Below are 20,319 nucleotides of genomic sequence, written 5' to 3'. Positions count from 1 at the left end.
AGCTAAAGGAAAGAAACCTACATTTTTATTACATTGTCAGTTTTTATTCTATTTCAATAATTATGAAATGTGGGAATCATTTTATGTTTCCACTATTTATCAAAGATTTGTCATCATGTTATGAGTCTTGAAATAAGAGCTTAAAAGGAAAACGAAACCTCAACATCCAAATAATAATTCTGTTAAGGATACTTTCTTACATGGAAGGTATGTCCAAAGGAACAAAATCTGGTTTCAGATCCATCATGTCTTTGCAACTATACCTTGGAAGAAGTGATAAACAGCTGGATATATTGGATGAGGCTATGAAATTGTTTCTATAGCATTTGCTGAACCCTAAGAAAAAACTGCACAGCCAATCCTTTAGTAATCCTCACCACAGCATAATCTCAACAACGGAAGAGCTATGCCCTATCACTTTCTGATACTGTTTTTTAAAAATCGAGGGTCACATTCTACATTAAAGAGAACATCAATACAGATTATTTAAATGTTCAAATTTCTACTACATGTACTTATCCAACCCTGAGGGGCTATCTATGATCTAACCACAGCAATTCCAAAATAGTAATGTAAAAAGAAGTCCATTATCCACACATTTGTTAATAATGATTAGCAAAATTCCCATGGCCTTAAATTTGCAAGTATCTTTAATCAAGGGGGAACCTGCCAATATGTTCTCCAGGAATGTATTATTCCTTGGCCACCCTGTCCCCTGCAATGAAAGCTGAAAGCCAACACATCTGGAAAATAATTCATTGGAGAAAATTGATCCAGTTCCAATTCCTGTGAAGATGGCTAGAGAAGTCATAGTTGTAGCACCACCCTGTGGATAGAATGCCATCAGCAGGGCCTGAAGTGAATTCCAGCAAGCCTTGGCTGGTTAAGAATTGTGCGGAAAGTTATTATTTGGGAGCTTTACGGCAAAGCTTTTGTGGTTACTAGTGACACGACTGGCTGGTATTAGTAAGATGCCTGAAATACCATTGCAACTACTACAAGCATGCATATCTGGGTCACATTTGCATTAAAAGCTAGAGGTAATGAACTTGATTTGACCTTAGGACTACCCTGTTTTGTCTGTGGCTTTTCAGAAAATCATGAGCGATGGGAGGTCACTGGAGTGATAAGAACCGAAAAATAAGGAAGCTGATTAAAGGGCAACTTTGTTCAGGTATGTTATATCATTCTGAAATCCTCTCCAAACTAGGGAAAATCCCCTTCTTGAGTGCTTTGGGATTTTCAGAGTGTGAAATTGTGCTTACCTACAACAACTCTTAAGGCGTCCATTTTGCCCCTTAAGATCTCCCTCCCCAATTCCCCCCCCCCTACAAAGCAGAACCAGGCTTAACTACTGACTTTGGACCAACCAAGGCAATATATCCAGGACAGCAAGGGGCAGGCACTGGACACCCTTTTTCCCCCCACATCAGTAGCAGATAAAGAGTAAATCATCAATTACTCTATAAATTGCCTATTACTCATAGTGGTTTCAAAGCCCAAAGAAATTCAATAGAACAGGTTTTATCATGACTCTCAGATGCAATATAAAGTACAAAGTCCATCTCGGCATCTTTGTAATCCAGCAGGAATGGCTGCAATTCCTCATATATTTCAAGTACCAATGGCTGTGTTTGGGGAAAAAAGGGAATTCTCTGGAATCATATGGAACAAACCTTATCTCTCAGTATTAAAATATGACTACATAGGATGTTATATATACTGATAAAAAATTTTCCTGCTAATATAGCCGGATGTAAACCTAAAGTTAGTTTTAAAGACTGTATACATATCTTCGCTGGACAGTGAGAACAATCAACCAATGGAACAGACGTTGCCTTCAGAAGGTGTGGGAGCTTCATCACTGGAGGCTTTCAAGAAGAGACTGGACTGCCATTTGTCAGAAATGGTGTAGGGTTTCCTGCTTGGGTGATAGGTTGGACTAGATGACCTACAAGGTTCCTTCCAACTCTGTTAATCTGTATTCTTTCATAAAAAAGAATTAATGGATGTAGTACAGTAATAATTAGCTTAACTTTCATGAGATTGAGTATGAGGAGAATGCATTCAGATTTATAAAGTACAAATGTGTAATATTCTGACCATGCTCAGTCAGCTATGTTAGAAATGCTCAATGCCTTCATTTCTTTCTAAAAATTTAGGATTTATTTTGTTTATGTCCCACCTTTTTTATAAATAATTCAAGGCAACACACAAATACTCTTTCCTTCTCCTAGTTTCCCTGCAATAATCACTCTGTGAGGTGGGTTGGGTTGAGAGAAAGAGACTGGCCCAAATTCACCTAGCCAGTTTTTATGCCTAAAACAGGACTAGCACTCACCAGCTCCTGGTTTTTAGTCTGGTGCCTTAACCACTAGATCAGACGTGTCAAACTCGATTTCATTGAGGGTTGCATCAGGTTTATGTTTGACCTTGGGGGGGGGCAGAGTGGATGTGGTCAGGGTGGGTGTGGCCAGATCAACATCACTCGTGTCGAGGGCATCTATGGTGGCCTGAGCGCTCTGACAGAAAAAGCAGGCCCCCGAGCTCCGTTTTCAGTCTTCGGCAACCCTCTGCCAGCAAAAACAGGGCTTGGGAGGGTCGTATGCGGCCCTCACAAGCTCTTTTTTCACAGACAGAGGCACCACGGGCCAGTCCTTCACTGTTTCCAGGGTAGCTCCGCAGGCCAGATCTAAGCACCCCGTGGACTGAATCTAGCCCTGGGCCTTGTGTTTGACACCAGTACTTTCATTGGTAACATTAATATATAAAAACAATCCAAAATTATTGCACCAGTTTTTACATCAAACTAAAGTCTAGTTTGTTCAAGCATCTTTTCTTGATTAAATCATGGTTGAGTTTACAACACAAAGTAAAAAATAAAGCTACAATGTTATTATAATCTATCAACCCAGCTTAATATGCTTTTTTTTCTTATCAAAGTTTCATTTTAGGTAATGGCGGAAGCTTTTAAAGATAATAGCATAAAGTTAACTTGGCACATTTTATTCCAGTTTTCTAAATGTAAAAGCTAAATCTAATCTTTGTTTTAAGACAAAATATTAGCTGTCTAAACAATTTCCTGATATTCTCTCTGCATATATTTCATTTTATCAATTTTGAAATTTGAAGCCAGGATCTGTGTGGGTTTTGTACAGTGAGGCACAAACTTTTTAATCCGTAATGTAAGTAGAATAACAATTACTACAACCTTCCTTTTTATATAGCAAAGTTGTGTTTTATATTTTACTACTGTAATGTTAGCTCCACTCTGATTAAACACCAGTATAATCCCAGACACGTATTGCTGTAATTTAGGCAAGAAATCAGAAAGTAGGCATTGTAGAAAGAACTGCCTACAAGACGGCCACTGAAATACACAGAGTTCAATAATGACTCACAGGAAGAATGGACAAGTGTGAAACATCATGGAATGTACCTTAAATTCTCTCTTCCGTGAATTGAACTGGCACACCTTACTTTACTTCTAGACATGGAAATTGCCTTCCAAACATCAATCAGCAGTAGAGTCATTATTTCAGGTAGCTTGGAAGTGACCACAGCCTTAGCAAACACACATTGGGGATAGGAGGTTGGTTCATAACATACCTAGCAACCATTCTGCCAGAACAGTAATTTTCCATTAAGATGATTCTTGATGCAATCAGGATCAAAAATCAAGATTTATAAATCTTGGGCCAAAAGACTTTTTAATTATTTAGGAAATTATTCTGATGGGCTCCATCTTGAGATGGAAACCAGATTCCTTTGTTTTCCATTTTCTCCCTAAGGCAGAAAAACAAGTTTGAGGATACTCCAAGGCACGTTTCAGGGCCCAGAAATCAAACACAGAAACTCCAGGAGCTCACTAGAAGAAAGTTTAAACTGAACAGAGTTCAGAAGGACACAGCCACTGCCCAGGCATCACCCAACGCCTATTTCAGCATTAAATGGGAACAAAAACAGATATGACTCCAATAAATAGGTGCGGCCAATCACAGCTCCTTTGCCAGCTGCACTGAACCAATTATGTGAACTCTATAATGCCATGTAATTTTAATTAGAGCTTTTTTTTTAATTAAAAACAATCCTGCCACAAAAGATGGGCGGTATGTGTAGATTGGACTGCAATTGTCCTTCAGATGATGTTTAACTGACATCTTTCTCAAAAGCTGCTCTGCACCCTACAAGAACTATACAGGGGCTGATAATGTGGGGTAACTACTGTATCTGAAACCAAAATTATGTGACTTCCAAGGGCCACATAATCTGTGGCAAAAGTTGAAGCCAACATTAGGGTGGAGATAGAGGCACATTAGGCAAAATGGGCTTCCCCAACAACCTCACGAGACAAGTACCATAGCCTAATTTGAGGTTTGGTCAAATAAGGGCCTGTAGCATAAAGTATTGTACTGTATAGTTTTACTTGATTAAATGGTAAATTAAAAAACTCTTAGTCTCTCACTGATTATAAGTTATATGACCACTTACAGTACTATGGCTGTTTAAAAATCAACTTCTCACTATGCAGATAAGTAGGTATTACTACATCTCTCCTGCTCTACCAGGTTGCAACATATGTTTTACTACCTAGCTGAATGTCACAGGCAATTTATTCTCTACCTTATTTAGACATCCTATGCAAATGTTATAAACATTCACAATTGAGTGCCTACATGTTAACATTACTGAATACCAATGAACCAGCCAATAACTCCTACAATATTACATTCCTCTAGAAAGGCTCCAGAAGTTGCTTTTTGCCATAAAATCGCCCCTTTGCCTCCTTAAGGAGTTTTATAGGGAGTTAGACAACACTCCTTTTGTAACCTTGTGTTTCCTCGCTATTTCTTCCACTTTTCTTTTTTTCCCCCACATAAAAGGAAGAATTATTCTGTGTTTCCCTTTCTTTCATGGGAAAAGAGAAAGTAGCTGCACAACAACTTCCAACAATAACTGATTTGTAGAACACCTACAAATCATTCATCTGGAAATACCCAAAGTAATACGAAAATCACAATTTCTCTTTTTTTAACAACAAAGCAGAGAACAGTACAAGGCAGGTTTTTTTTTTACACATTACAGTTTTATTAAACAGGGGCTCTCTTTCCCATAGTTTTCACCTCTTTAACATTTGCCATAAAGGTTGGGCTAATGCTCATAAAATCCCTGTCAGAACTGGTTGGATCCAACTCTATTTTAAAAAAGAGACATGTGAACTTGGTTTCCTAGGAGGCTCCTTGGCTAGCTTTGCTGTGGCTGATTCTATGGAGCAAAGGAAAGCTCTCACACCTGTTGTTGCCCTTTTCTGAACAAACACAGGCCAAACTCTCCAGTAAGCAAAAGTAAAGGTTCCCGAACCTCTTTCACATTCAAAAGGAGGTCAATGGCCTTCTTGAAGCTTGGTTTTTGGCAGCCTGTTTGGTGATAGGCAATCAAAGTATCCCTGATGTTGGCATCTATTTTTTCTTACAAGAAAGAAACTTGGTGCATGCAACTGGCATGCATTAAGTATTAATGCCAATTATGTCCCAAGTCTAATTTGAACTCACCAAAGACTCAGGCAGAAAGCAAGCGGGATATGGCTTGCTAGGATGGGATGGATAGATGTTAATGACAAAGGACTCTGCAATTTTATGGTAGTAGCAATATAATTTCAGCAGTTGCCACTTGCATGCCAAATTACGTGTTCCAATTTCCACTTCTCTCTACTATTAAAGATGCAGGATTTTTTTCTTTACCTCTGATCCGCTGAGGCCAAAAAAAAAAAAGAACAGCACTGGCAAACTATATAATAGAGTTTCCATGACTCAAGGGATGATATGAATGACCCATTTCCCATATGGTTGAGTGTACATTTTAGCACATTTTCCTTCTGTTTGCTGAAAACGTTAATACATATCAAAGATAGAAGGGACTATAAATAATTTTTATACACATACACACACACACACACAATCATGAACTATCTCCAACATTGGGATGTACTTGGGAATCAATTGCTTAACTTACACACAGTAAGCCATAATTTATAAAATAAACCACAACTGGATGGTTCATGTCACTTGCACACAAACAACTGTTTGCAGACTAAAATGGCTGGGAAAATACATCCTCCTAAACCATTATAGGATTTGCACAATTTCAGTTATGTATTTTGCATGATCCAGAACAATATATTTAGTATTGCACTGGAAAACTGCAGTTTGAGATACAGTATGTTTATCTGGGATTAAATCCCATTAAATTTAACAGGGTTTACCTCAGAATAGACAAATACAGCTTCACACATTTTTAATCATTCATTTCACTCACATCCAGATTAACTAATTTAGCACTCTGTTCACAAAACCTATTCCAATGTTTTGTTTAAATTTCATATTAATAAACTTTTCTTTGTTTCCAATGCTCTTTCACCTTAAGTATTTTTAAAAAATCCAAATTCCTTGATGATTAAGCTAGCTTTACATTTCCATACCCTCAGACAGCAGCAGCAACAGCAGCTCTTTCAAAGCATTGTTTATATTTGTTCTGGGATTCAAAGAAAGTATTTTTACTGATCCTTCAGTAGGCTGGGGCCTTGGGAAGACTACATATGGTATAGACCCACAGTCTTGGCCTCGTTTATTGCTATCTTTTGCAACTGCAATCCGTGTCAAATAAATGATTTTCAAACAAATGATTTACTGTGGGGGCAATGTTTAATACAATAGGGCTTAAATTTAAGTCCTTAAAATACCTCTGTGCTGCATTAGAGAACAAACAGCCCAAGGGAATTTTTAGAATCATTTAAGCACCACCTCTAGCAGGACATCCCCTGAGCTCTTTCTGACCCACGGAAATTCACTGAGCAGATTAGCCACTCATCCACTATCACAATTAGCAGACACACTGGATTCCAGAAAGTTACTCAACTGCCCCCTTCCCAGCTATGCACAATCCCATACACAAATTTTTTCCTTGGGGTTTGCCTCTAAATATATCAGGAAAGGATGCTTCACTTTTTTCATTCCAGTTGCTCTTTTATTTTTAGCCAGTCAAAATCCGCAGATTTTAGTCCCTCTCTCATTTTGGAAACAACAACAGGTAATCCTTGATTTATAAACACGCTTGAGCCTCAAATTTCTAAATAAGGCTAAATAAGGCAAGTTGTTAAATGAATCCCCACCCCCAATTTTATGACCTTTCTTGCTACAGTGAAGGGAATCACTGCAGTTGTTAAGTTAGTGGCATGTTTGTTAGGTGAATCTGGCTTTCCCATTGGCACAAAATGGGTCGCAAAAGGTGATCACATGACCCCAGGCCATTGCAACCATGTAAATGCATGCCAACTGCCAAGAGTCCAAATTTTGATCATGTGACCATGTCCATAAGTGTTTTTTTCAGTACCATTGTAAGTTCGAATGGTCACTACATGAATGGTTCTACGTTGAGGTTACCTGTAATTAGATCTGTAGTTAGATTAGATCTCCTTTTACCTTAACAGCAGTCCTCAAACGTTAGATTATCACATGCATAGCCTGACTGTCCTAGGGAGCTCAATGCTGAATAAATTGGGGAAGGTGCCTAAAATGAGTGGAGAGGAGTCTCTAATAGATTGTTTGATATATGAGAACATGATTGGTGGTTTTGTTTTTGCCAGGATGTACTGCATGGATTGTATTATTTTAAATTTAGAATAGAATAGAATAGAATAGAATAGCAGAGTTGGAAGGGACCTTGGAGGTCTTCTAATCCAACCCCCTGCCTAGGCAGGAAACCCTATACCATTTTAGACAAAGGGTTATCCAACATCTTCTTAAAGACCTCCAGTGTTGGAGCATTCACAACTTCTGAAGGCAAGTTGTCCCACTGATTAATTGTTCTAACTGTCAGGAAATTTCTCCTCAGTTCTAAGTTGCTTCTCTCCTTGATTAGTTTCCACCCATTGCTTCATGTCCTACCCTCAGATGCTTTAGATAATAGTTTGACACCCTCTTCTTTGTGGCAACCCCTGAGATATTGGAACACTGCTATCAGTCCTTCTTTCTATTAAATTAGACATACACAGTTCCTGCAACTGTTTCTCATATGTTTTAGTCTCCAGACCCCCATAATCATCTTTGTTGCTCTTCTCTGCACTCTTTCCAGAGTCTCCACATCTTTTCTACATCGTGGCGACCAAAACTGAATGCAGTATTCCAAGTGTGGCCTTACCAAGGCATTATAAAGTGGTATTAACACTTCAGATTTCATTCATTGTATGCCACCCAGAATTGCAGTGGAATAGAGCAGATTATAAATTGAATAAAAATAAAAAATAAAATAAAATTTAAAAAAATTGAAAAATAAAATAAAATTTAAAAAAATTAAAAAATAAAATAAAATACCATGTGAGGTAGACTGACCTGGCAGAAGTGGGTTATAAAAACACACTTTAAAAAAATAAAGCTGAACCTAGGCTACAAGAATTGTCCATCCATAAATCAATTAGCCTATGCAATTCAGAAGGACACAGAACCAAAAGCTCTGTAGGCAGGAACTATTTCAAAAGCCACCTATAGAATTAAGAATCTTTGCAGTAGAAACCCAAACTTCTGACATGCACAGAAACAAGCTATTCTGAAGGATTTACTGATCACTCCTTCCACCAGCTACATCAATGTCACCATATCTAATGTTCTTTATACAATGTTATCCTAATATAATTCAAATAACTCATTCGGATGGCAAAGCTGCCTTTGCTAATATCTTTTCTAATAACCAGAATATTTCTAGTTTAACATTAAAAACTTTAAAATAAATATTATACCGATAAAAAAACGTATGTTGTTCTTTGCTTTTTAATGAGAAATCAAAACATGCTAGAAAACTGAGGGGAGGGGGGGCAGAGGGAGGATTAGATATTTGAAATTCAAAGTATATGTCAAATAAATGACTCTTTTCATTAGAAAGATTAATGCATCCATTTTGTGTCATTTGATTTTAAAAAGAGACATTTTTAAAAGTTGCTTTGACTGACATGGAAAGATATCAGCTGAGCAGAGAATCTTTGAAGTACCAGTTTCTTCATCAAGAGAAAATTATAAAAATATACAATCTCTTGAAACATCTAGAAACATCTTTAATTTGGTACTACCAGCCCAGTGGTGAGTTGCAGGCGGTACGCCCCGATACTGTTCCAGTACTGTGCTCCAGAGGGCTCACCCACCCACCCGAGCTACTTACTGGTCTTTTAAGTCTTCGGTGCTTCCGCGCATGGCGCCTGCGCAATGCTCCACTGAGCAGCTGGAGCATTGCGGAGGCTCGCGGAGGTGCTAAGATGCATGCGTCCATGTGGATGCTGCGAGGCCCTACTGGTTGAAACGGGATCCAGAACCCATCACTGTACCAGCCATTGCAATATGTTTCTTGATTCACTAATGTAGATTATTTTATTTTACACATCTTGTTTCTCTTGAACATTTGCATAATACCGGTATGTATAATTGTATACAGAATTAGAAATACTAATCCACAAGGAACAAATGAAGATTCCTGCCTTAAAGCAAAATGGGAAATTATAAACCAAACATACTCCATCTAACTTGGTTCTCCCCTTAATTCCTTCCCCCCCAAAATGGATCACAATGGTTAGAGTTGTCATCCTAAATCTCTAATAGCCCATTGGGTGGAAAATGCTAGTCTATCTATAACCCCATAAGATTCTAAAAGAACATAATGTAACTTCTTTTGGGGGGGGGGGTAAAACCTGAGGAGGAGGAAATAACTCCAAATTTCAAAAGCATAAAAATCCCTAATTATGAAAATGTAATTTAGTCTATAAAAATTAACCTGAAAGATACAGTAAGTAAGTCAAAGGTACAACCAACAAACAACTTCGGTCCAGCCTATTAAAAGGGATTGCTGCCAACATTTTTTAAAAGCACACTTCAATATTTTGCTCACTTCCCTGGACTACACTTTTTAATATAGTTCCTAATAGGATTATTGTATTGAATCACATATTGGTACTAACAGCATAAGAAGGCTATGCGCATACTGGAAACCAGAGAAGGAATCTTCAGTGTATAACTTTCAATTACTCATTCTAAAATATAAGATAATTACCAAGAACATTCTCAGAGATGTTCTCCGTGAGGAAATGCAAAATGGTATAGTACATAAATACCTACTGAGTTTTAATACTGTAGTAGAAAGATTTTGTAGTAGAAAGACGCATTAGGTATAGTAGAAAGACTCAGGTGTAGTAGAAAGTATTTTGGCCACCTAATGAGGAGGAAGAACTCACCGGAGAAGAGCCTAATGCTGGGAAAGATTAAGGGCAAAAGAAGAAGGGGTCGAGAGAGAATGAGGTGGCTGGATGGAGTCACCAAAGCAGTAGGTGTGAGCTTAAATGGACTCCAGAGGATGGTAGAGGACAGGAGGGCCTGGAGGAATATTGTCCATGGGATCGTGATGGGTCAGACAAGGCTTCACTACTAACAAAGAAAGACCAAAAGCTGCTTTTCCCAATCTAAGGTCCTTTAGCTATAAACTCTACCATCCATTTGTCCTAGCCAGCAAGAGGCTAGCTTGGCGAAGACTAGCCTGACACTAGGATTAAACTGAGTGTTTCCTCACCATTCATATCCAAGACAAGCTTGCCAATTCTAATATTTATAAGGAACACCTGAGCTGGGTTTGCCAAGGTTCCCTTGAGAGGCCCATAAACAACTCAAAATATGAGGTGTCCTTTATTAGTAACTCAGAATACCTCAACAATTTAACCCAATTGTATTCCTATCACATCGAATCAAAACAGCGTATAGTGATTCATAAAATAAATAGTAAAACAGCAATAATAAAATTACAAATACTCTCCAAAAATATGGCCTGGAAATAAAAATTAAAGCCTCCATAAAGCATCCCAGACAATAGAAATCAATATCTCCAATTGTAAAATATTAACATATTCTTCAGGGATAAGAGGGTAGGATATAAAAACAACTATTTAATTTCTTAAACTATAATGGGGACAGTCTGCATTCTGAGTTATAGGGGAGTCCCTAAAATTGATGTAGGAAAGCCCAACTTCAAGCTGATTCTAAATGAACCTCCCTCAGGGTTGGCACCCCCCCCCCCAAAAAAAAAAAAATCAGTGGATGATCAGAGTTTCCAATTCACAACATACAGAAGGAAATGTTTCATTAGATGAAAAAAAAAGCAGATTGTTAGATTTAAATGCAAATCCATAGTTTGGACTATGAATGATTGAACACACTATTCTGTGTTCTGGATAGTGTACATATTATCCTGGTACAGCTGCCAAGGAAAATAAGTCATAATTCACAATTACAACCATTCATTCTATATAACTAAACATGTGGCTTATATCTGATGCTGTATAGCTCTATAATTGAAAATAGATGTTGGAACAGTCACATTCATTATTTACAGTTTGGCCAGTTCTTGTTTTGGACAAACTTGCTGCTCTGAGGTTTCCATTATAATATATGAGCTAAGTGAAGACATATCAGTAATTCCATATATGGTCTACAAAAATCTGGATGGCCACTAGGCAGCGGGAAAGAGATAAGGAAAATTCCATTTGTTAACTTTCTTAAGGTTGGCTGGATTTTTATAACTCAGAACTAGAAACCCTAATGGATATACATCACAGATGCTTCTGTGTGGCAGTGTTGTGCTAGAAGCATGCTCACGCTTGCAGACTGTTAATGCAGTGAGGCTTGTCTGTCAGGCAATTTTAAATGGCACAGCTGGTATTTTTGTGAGGCAGCTGCCTTCTAAAGCAAAATGAGCTCATCAGGAGTCACCCAACAATTCTGTGAAGAACAGATTCCCAGAGCAGTTTCACACTGAAGGCCCATCTGCAGATGACGAAAGCAAGTACAGATATAACAGATAACATACTGATCATTATAACCCTAAGAAAATCAGGATCTCAATCCCCTAGCTAATGTTGGCTGGGTTAAACCGTCACATGATTTACTTTGTTTTGCCTTACAGTGCCCAGTTGTATTGCATATAAAACAAGCTAAGATTCAGACCAGGGGTGGATTCCTAAACCGGTTAGTACCGGTTTGCTGCACCCATGCTTTGCATTGCTTGCACATGCACATTTGACTAAAAATTGCTCTGCGCATGCACAGAACCATGCCGGCAATGGCAGAAGACACCAGAGAATCAGTTTGGGGGTGTGACAGGCTTGGATCGCAGCTGCTTCTGTGACCCAGGCCTGAATTCCACTACCAGTTCGGCTGAACCGGCAGCAATCCACTTCTGATTCATAGCCCTTCTCCAGAAATATAATTATTACACCATACTGAATTGTTCAGCTTTACTGAATTTTGTCTTAACTAAGATTCACCGTAAGTTGTATATGTCCAAATGTGGGCTTTGGATTTGTTGCTCCAAAACCAATCCTGCTTCATCTGCTCAAAGCCAACCCAATTCTGGGTTCTTAAACCCAGAACTGCAATTTGTAATCCTGGCTTGGGATACAGCAAACTAAGATTCAAACAACTTGTTTGCTTAGCAGTCACATTAACAAAAAGGAGCAATGCGGGAATGAATGAACTGTGAAAGTGTCCTGCCAATATGGCCACTGGGCACTGAGCATAATGTCCATTTGTAAAGGGCAGCTGCAGTTCACTTTTTAATAAAATATTTCAGTATGAAAAGGTGCTACCAGACTCCTGATTTTTGGTCATCATAGATTAACATAGCCTTCCTCTATAATATGTGCTTCTGGTCTATTTGTGTATATATGGGTGTGTCAAGAACAAAATGGCTTCTGGATTGCTCATTTCCTTTTGCCTGTAATTTCCATCCTAACACATCCATTTCTCTCTCTTTGCCTTTTACTACACATCCTGCAAAGGAGGAAAGAGTAAAAAGCAAGACTAGAATATCTTAGTTCAGTGTTTCCTAATCTCAGCTATTGTAAAATGAATGGATTTCAACTCCCAGAATTCTCCAGCCAGCACGCTGTCTGGAGAATTCTGGGAGTTGAAGTCCACTCACCTTAAAGTGGCTGAGGTTGAAAACACTGCCTTAGTTGAGGATGGGTATTGTGCTTTACTGAATGTGATAAGAAAAGGATGAAACCCCAAAGAATCGCACTCCTGCAGCTGAAGTACTGAAAATGCATTCAAGGTCCTTTCCTAAAGCAGCTCATCTCCCACTTCCAACCCAAGCTACTTAGCGCCCAAGGAGAAAAAAACCTGAACAAAAAAGTGTGATGGAGCAGCACAAATTTTAAATTAGAATGCAGCAGAGGTCAAAGTTTTATTCCCACAGCTGTAGCAGCAAGCACCCCAGCCTATTTGGAATTCCAGTGTCAGCTCCCCACGCACACCCACTCTACAAACCATTTGCATTAGCACTCTTATTTTTGCTGAGTTAACCTCCTTAAATCCAGTCCATTCCTGGATGTTCAGTGGAGACAGCTTGTGCTGTGAATACATGCTTGTATCGAGCCCAAGATTAAATCTTTAACCCATATAAGGGAGGCGGTTGTATAGCTGGACAAACATATTACACAAAGAGCTAAATGTGTGTCCTAGGAAGGGAAGATTAGCCTTTCTTGGAAAAGCAAAATTCTTTTTTGATACTTCTGTTAACATCTTGAGAAAACCGTTGGAGTACAGTATATCTATGGTAAGAGATCTACCTTTACAACCACATGTCAGAATGAACTATGACTCCTTATCTTCTTATGAGTCAACAGATGGAAGGGAAACATAACTTGCCTATTATAGTAATCGGCTGGATTTTTGCAACATAGGTTAGCTTTGAACACAGCTCACCTAGTTTTAATGCCATGTGGTCTCTAGGCAGCCTTAGGCAAACAACTCTTTTATAACTTAATTTACCCTGCAAGACTGATGCAAAGATAATAAAATCACAAAGTGGTTTCATATACTCAGAAAAAGGGGTAGAACCAAGTTTATTACTACCGTATTAAAGGACGTGCTTTAAAATGTAAAACAATTCTTTATAGTTTTACAACACAGTTGCTTTTTCCCTTGGATTTCCTACAATCAGGGATGCCTCATATCACATTTAAGATTTAGTTTTTTCTTTAAAAAATTGAACCTACACTATTGGGATATTTCTTTTGCATTTTAGACATGTTCAGCCCCAAGCTGACTGGCTGGTATTGGAAAAACCAAAGCGGGCTAACCCTACCCTGATTAATCCTCTGCTGGGAGCTCACTCAGATAAGGACAGCAGGCTGTAGGCTAAATTTGGAGAAGATGCTAATGATAAACCAGTTCCATATTGTTACTCATGTTCGTGTAATCACCAGGGAACAAGTTCAACACTTTTATCTTTCTCTGCATTTTAATACATATTTATTTTGCTTTGGCGTTTTTTCCCTTCCCAGTATCTTAAAGAATCCTTTCACCAGCTTGTATCAGTTTAATAACCAGCTTGGTCTAGTGCCGTGATGGCGAACCTATGGCACGTGTGCCAGAAGTGGCACACAGACCCATCTCTCCGGGAACGTGAGCTGCCACCCGCTGCTCTTCCGGGTTCTGGTGCACTGGCCAGCTGGTCTTCACATGCACGGGAGTGCCGGAAACTGGAAGAGCAGATGCCCAGTGCACATGCACACACTGGGAAGATGATATTCCAGTTTCCGGCACGTGCATGCCAGCTGGTCTTCATGCATGTATGTGCACCAGAAATCTGAAAACCAGGTGGCCAGTGTGCATGCATGCACCAGAAACTAGAATATCATCTTCCCAGCACGTGCATGCGCAAAAGGCAGCTGCTCTTCTGGTTTCCGGCACACATGCCTGCTCTGGTCTAGTGCTTAAGGCACCAGGCTAGAAAGTGGGAGACTTGCGAGTTCAAGTCCCATTTTAGCCAGGAAAACCAGCTTGGGTGATCTTGGGCCAATCACTCTCTCTCAACCCAACTCACCTCGCTGTCGTGGGGAAAATAGGAAGAGGCATGTGGATTGTATGTTTGGTGCCTTGAATTGTTTGTAAAAATAAAGGTAGGATACAAATAAGTACATAAATAACCAGATAAAGCAAAAGGAATAGTTATACTCTTTTATGAGGTTGCTATGCTGAATGTTTTCAAAGCTGCATTTGATTTGAATTTTATTTAGCTGGTGCAACAGGAAGAAGACCTCTCACAAGGATAATGTTTCTAAAACAGCAGTTGAACTGAATAGCTATATCCCTTCACCTATCTTTGATGCCAAATACAGTGTTGCTTCAAATGCCACTAACAATTAAGGCTTTCTTTTCTAACTGCTGTATTCAGCATTAATACAATCCAGAATAAAATTCAAACAATCAAATTAATTGTTTAACATCAAAATATTGCATGGTTCCTCCTAATTACCGTAGCTACAGTACTGTGAATCAGATTTTTTCATTGTTCAGTTTGAGAAAATAAAAATAAACTTAAGTTGGAAAAAGCGTACTACCACCAAGTTTATGCATCATAATTAAGATGATGTCAGACCTTACCTTGCCCAGTTTAAGGAGGAAACGGGTCCAGAAAGCTCTATCACTATTTATTAGCACAGAAATAGTTTGGGAAGTGACACGCCTAAAATCAAACAATCCATATTATAGTTTGTTGCACTGTATGAATACAACCAATGGCTAATCTACGTATTATACCAAACCATGCTTTATATGATCGTACATGTCATGTCATAATTTGATATGCAAGCTAAAATACTCCATAAATATAAAACCACAATGATTAGATTCATACATTGTATTATACCAAATCAAATACATCACATTACGGCTTGACATGGGTCAACCCAGCAAATGTGTTCATAGCTCTCCTGAGATTTGTATTTAACATTTTCGGTTTTCATCCAAGCCTAAGACTTTTGCCATTGCATTATTCTAAACTAAAATGCTGAACTGGAGAAGCTTCTTGGATGAGCAGCAAAACATTTTCAAGGAAAACAAACGAACCAAGAAAACCTAGTTGCCTTTTGAAAAGCACTTTTGGGACGACCATGATCTGGATGACTGAGAATCTCCACAGATATACTAAACCAGCGGTGGTATTCAGCCGGTTCTCTACGGTTCAGACGAATTGGTAGTGGCAGATGTGGGAGGCTCCGCCCACCTGCTCCGACATAATGTGTGAGCACTGCCCATGCACAGAAGGCAGTGCGCATGCACAGACGCGGCACATATGCTCACATTTGCGAACCGGTAGAGAAGGTAAGTGAATTATACCGCTGTTATAAACTAACATTGCCATTCAACATTTATACACTCTGCAAGTCTGTCTATTGCCAAGTAACTATAACACATATTTCATTCGTAATGTAATAGAGTAATGATGACACAAGAACACCTAGGTAAAAGTCCTGAGAGTTCTGTATATTCTCTCAGAAAGGTAGGGTGTGGCCAGCCATGAGGACAAAAGCTTGACAGTACCTACCCGACCTTGGCTGATCTCAGCAACTAAATAGGGTCAAATCAGGCCTCTACTTAGACAGGATAGAAAATCCCTGGTTTGCAAAGTGTCCTGGGAAAACACCCCCCCAACCCACAATATTCTCCCTCAAAAGCCATTTCCATACCGCTGCCAAGAAAACTGTGGACATGCTTGTGAAAACACCACTTAACCCAGAGGAGATTATCTTATTACAATAATTTAATTCAGCATTGTTTAGTTTGCAAGCATTTGATTGCTTGCAGAAATTACTGCCATGTCCCTGCATTTATATTCATCATTTTCAATTTGTTCCAATACAATTATTTTCCTTAAATTAGCATCTAAATGAGAACATCAACATTTACAGGACTGATTACATTTAATGAACAATGCTACGTAACATAATAAATATACACCTATGCTCTGATAGAAGAGTTTGATTTGTACATGTTAAACTATGGTTTAATCACTATTAGCTAAATAAAGCTGCAATTGTCTGGGTTCACAAACAGTGTAACTTTGGTTTATAAACCCCAATCACTCATGTTAAGCCCCAACTGTGTTATATCTTAATTAGAAGTGCAAACCCATCTCTTCCTTACTTCCTTAAAATAAATCCTTGCATTAAGAGATGCTGGTCCCTGCCTTAAACAGAAGCAACCCAGACTGGCTGGTTCAAGATGGGAACTGGTTTCTGGGCAGGCAAAAGGTGATTTTCAGAGCCACTGATCAGGATGTTTCATAAAAGGGATTGCAAACACAGGTCTGCACGGATCTGACATAACAACATTCCTGAACAGCAGGAGACAGAAAAGTGCATTTTCAGTTCTCAGCACCCCCTCCCTCACTAACCAAATACAATCCCTCTCTCCAAAGTTCTTTATATTATTTTCAGGTTAACCAACTATCATCAAGTTTCCCCTCCGGACCATTTTTTTTAGCCTCACCTATTTATTTTCTCTTGTTGTTGGAAACAGCCACTGCTTCTACTGTTACTACATAGCTTTAGTTCAAATTAATTGATCCACGACAATCGAGTGCCCTGGTGCCAATGCTCCTGATCACTGAAATTCTTTCCCCAACCCAAATGTATGGCAATCCTGCGAATTCTGGGAGTTGTAGTCCCAATTTAAACCGGAGGAAACCAATTTGGAAACGGAGAGGGGAGGATTTGAACGAAACTAGCCAGCGATCCTATAATAACTTTCAAGGGAAAAACCCTTCCTAATCCCACGAATCTACGGCTTGTCCAGATAATTTTGTTCATCGGATACCTTAAGCGATTGATCAACTTGAAATAACTTTTCTTTAAAGCGTTCCTTTTCGGCAGCTCTCAAAAGATACGGATAAGCGAAAGTTTTCTAACCAAAAATCAGGAAATTCAATACTGTACTTTGACGTCCCTCTGTCTAAGGTTCCTCAACTCGGTGCGGATGTGGAAGAAACAGCTGTCTAAAGAATTCCGGACGCGCGGAAAGTAGCTTTGATTTCGAGACGACGAACCAAATACAAGAGAAGGAAAGAAAAAAAAGTTCACGCCTCCCCTAACGGGTCATCAAGCGCGCGTAAAGGTAACAGCACAAAGCGATTTCCGCGTGGGCTGCTAAAGGTACTGCAGAGACCAGCGACTTTGACCAATTCCTGGAAAAGGAGGTGTCCCCTAGGGCGCCAAGGGCGCAGGGAAAACACCTGCCCATGCGGAGAAATGGGTTGGCCGGGGATGTAGCGATGCCAAAAGGAAGGGGAGGCAGGAAGAAAGATGGAAGAAAATCCTCTTAATCGCAATAAAGAACCTGCACTGACCCTCCTAATCCGGCTGGCACCGAAGAGGGAGCGGGAAACTTTGGCGGATCGGATCCGGACACAGCCGCGAAAAGGGCGGCTCTCCCGAATTCCTTCTGGGGACGAAGAGAAGGGAGGAAAACTCACCCGATTTCCCCAAATGCGGCAGAGCGACCAGGTCACCAGATCGCGCGCCGAAAGCCCGGGCTGAAGTTAGACCGATCCGCCAGGCAGGAAGCTCTCTCCACCGAAGATCGTTAGCTGGGAAGAAAGGAAGGGGAAAGGGGGAAAAAAGCAGGCGGGTCACCCAACGCTCCGAGGAGGTGGAGACTCCGAGCCGCAAGGAGGGGCTGCCAGAAGAGCAAAGCGAAGCAACTCCTGCCTGCGGGACAATGATTAACTCCGAGCTACCTGCGTCGCCGCGCGCAGTTCTTCCTCACCTTCGTGTGTGGGGCGGGGCGATCCTTCCCTGCCGTGCCCGTAGCTCCGGGCAATACCGTCGTGCCGCCCCGAAACTTTTCCTTTCCCTCTCGATTTCAGGAGAACGGCGAGACCAGAAGCTCCATCACCTGCTGGAGGTGCGATTTCCCAGTTGACACCCCGAATGTGTCAGATTATCAGAGTTGGAAGGGACCTTGGAGGTCATCTAGTCCAACTCTCCCACCCAAGCAGCAGACCCTACATCGGGTAACAAGGACACAAAATATTTTGCATTAGATTCCTTTTCACACCGGCGCGGGAAGAGTTCTTGGAGGTAGAAGTCCCTATGCTTTTCATCGTTTCCTTTTAAGGTCATTCTTCGGTAATAGTGTTTTGGGTTTTTTAAAATCCGTTTTGCCTTCACTCATTTGATTCAGGCGGAGAAACCATAGATATTCCGGATTAAGATTTAGTACAGGTTGAGCTCAATAATAAATCATTACCATCCTTCTCATCCTCCTGGTTTTGTCCGAAGTTTTACATTGGATAAATGGCAGCTTTGACTGTACCATCTTACCAGAGATGAGATATGTTGAGGAGTTGCTTTTCTTGCGTCCTGAAGTGCAAAAAAGGCTTTCCTAGATTACAACCCTTCTCTAAAGTAAAATACACATATAACCATCTTGGATCAGTGCAGGATTTTAAACGATGTTAAAAACTCTTCCCATTTGCTACATGGTACAAAGTAATGACTCACGCACACCTATCAACCCATAATGGATATAATGGTTCTGTGAATATATTTTAGCAATGCTGTGTCAGAATTTTGTATCAATACTCTCATGAATACACTTGGCCTTAGGTGATATTGTCTGTTATAGGTAAAAGCTAACAATTTCATAATAGGATATCGTATATTGTACAACAATTGAGCAGAATTTCAAAAGCTTTCATGCATTCTCCACTCTAAAAAGTTAACAATGAATGATGGTGAGAGGTTCTTGAACTTGTCGTAGAAAAAATTGTCACAAAATTGAGATGAATCTTTGGTCATTTGTATATGTGAAGAGCTCAATGAAGTGGAAAATTTCCATTCAGTGGACTAAAATTTTTACCTAATTGCTTGAGAAAAAAGGGTAATTGTGCCAAGTGGTATCCTACTGTGAAGTTTCCATCTGGAGATGTTGTGCTTTAAGATTAAGGCATCCACCTGTGTCATGTTTCAAAGCCCACTATAAAGAAACCACAGAAGCCAAATATTCCAGCTTCACCTGTTCTGATACAATTATATTACCAGATACCATTTCTGTGGTCATTGGGGACATTATGTTTAAAATGCAGCTTGTGGCCCGTACGCTATGCTATAATAATATGTAGTTGGGTTTTGAGGGGAAGATCTTTATAAACAGTGGTTTATTTGGAGACAACAAACATTTTTTTATAATTCCTTGTTTACCACAAATTGTTGCTTATTTTAGTCATGGCTTCTGATTATAGCAGAACCAATGTAATGGCTTATGCTTGGCTTATTTTTGATGTGTTTTATACTTTGACTAAACCCAAGTTATAGAAATCCTGCATTATAAAATAATAAAAGAATGTGCATGACATGAACACACATGTTCACACAAAATGCTTGCAGTTGCTAAGAGTTGACAATTACATTATTATGCTGGCATAGTCAGCCAGATGTTTAGACTGGAT

The 20,319-nt window shown here is 39.5% G+C and overlaps 1 protein-coding gene across 1 annotated transcript in view; it reads right to left on the bottom strand.

Annotated features, from left to right (window-relative positions):
- Nucleotides 1–18,991, bottom strand: part of PLEKHG3 (pleckstrin homology and RhoGEF domain containing G3) — a 58,564-nt gene extending 39,573 nt beyond the window's left edge. The window contains exons 1-2 of the mRNA XM_087703538.1: nt 18,873–18,991; nt 18,343–18,626 (exon numbers count right to left, since the gene is read on the bottom strand). Coding sequence (XP_087559664.1) covers nt 18,343–18,626; nt 18,873–18,991 — 403 coding nt within the window. The remainder of the gene's footprint in view (nt 1–18,342; nt 18,627–18,872) is intronic.
- Nucleotides 18,992–20,319: the final 1,328 nt, after the last annotated feature.

Source organism: Thamnophis sirtalis, unplaced genomic scaffold (assembly GCF_051295495.1).
Source record: "Thamnophis sirtalis isolate CommonGarterSnake01/CBP01778 unplaced genomic scaffold, rThaSir2_p1.2 scaffold_1, whole genome shotgun sequence".
NCBI classification, from domain to species: Eukaryota; Metazoa; Chordata; class Lepidosauria; order Squamata; family Natricidae; genus Thamnophis; species Thamnophis sirtalis.
This window is presented reverse-complemented; position numbering and strand designations above follow the sequence as displayed.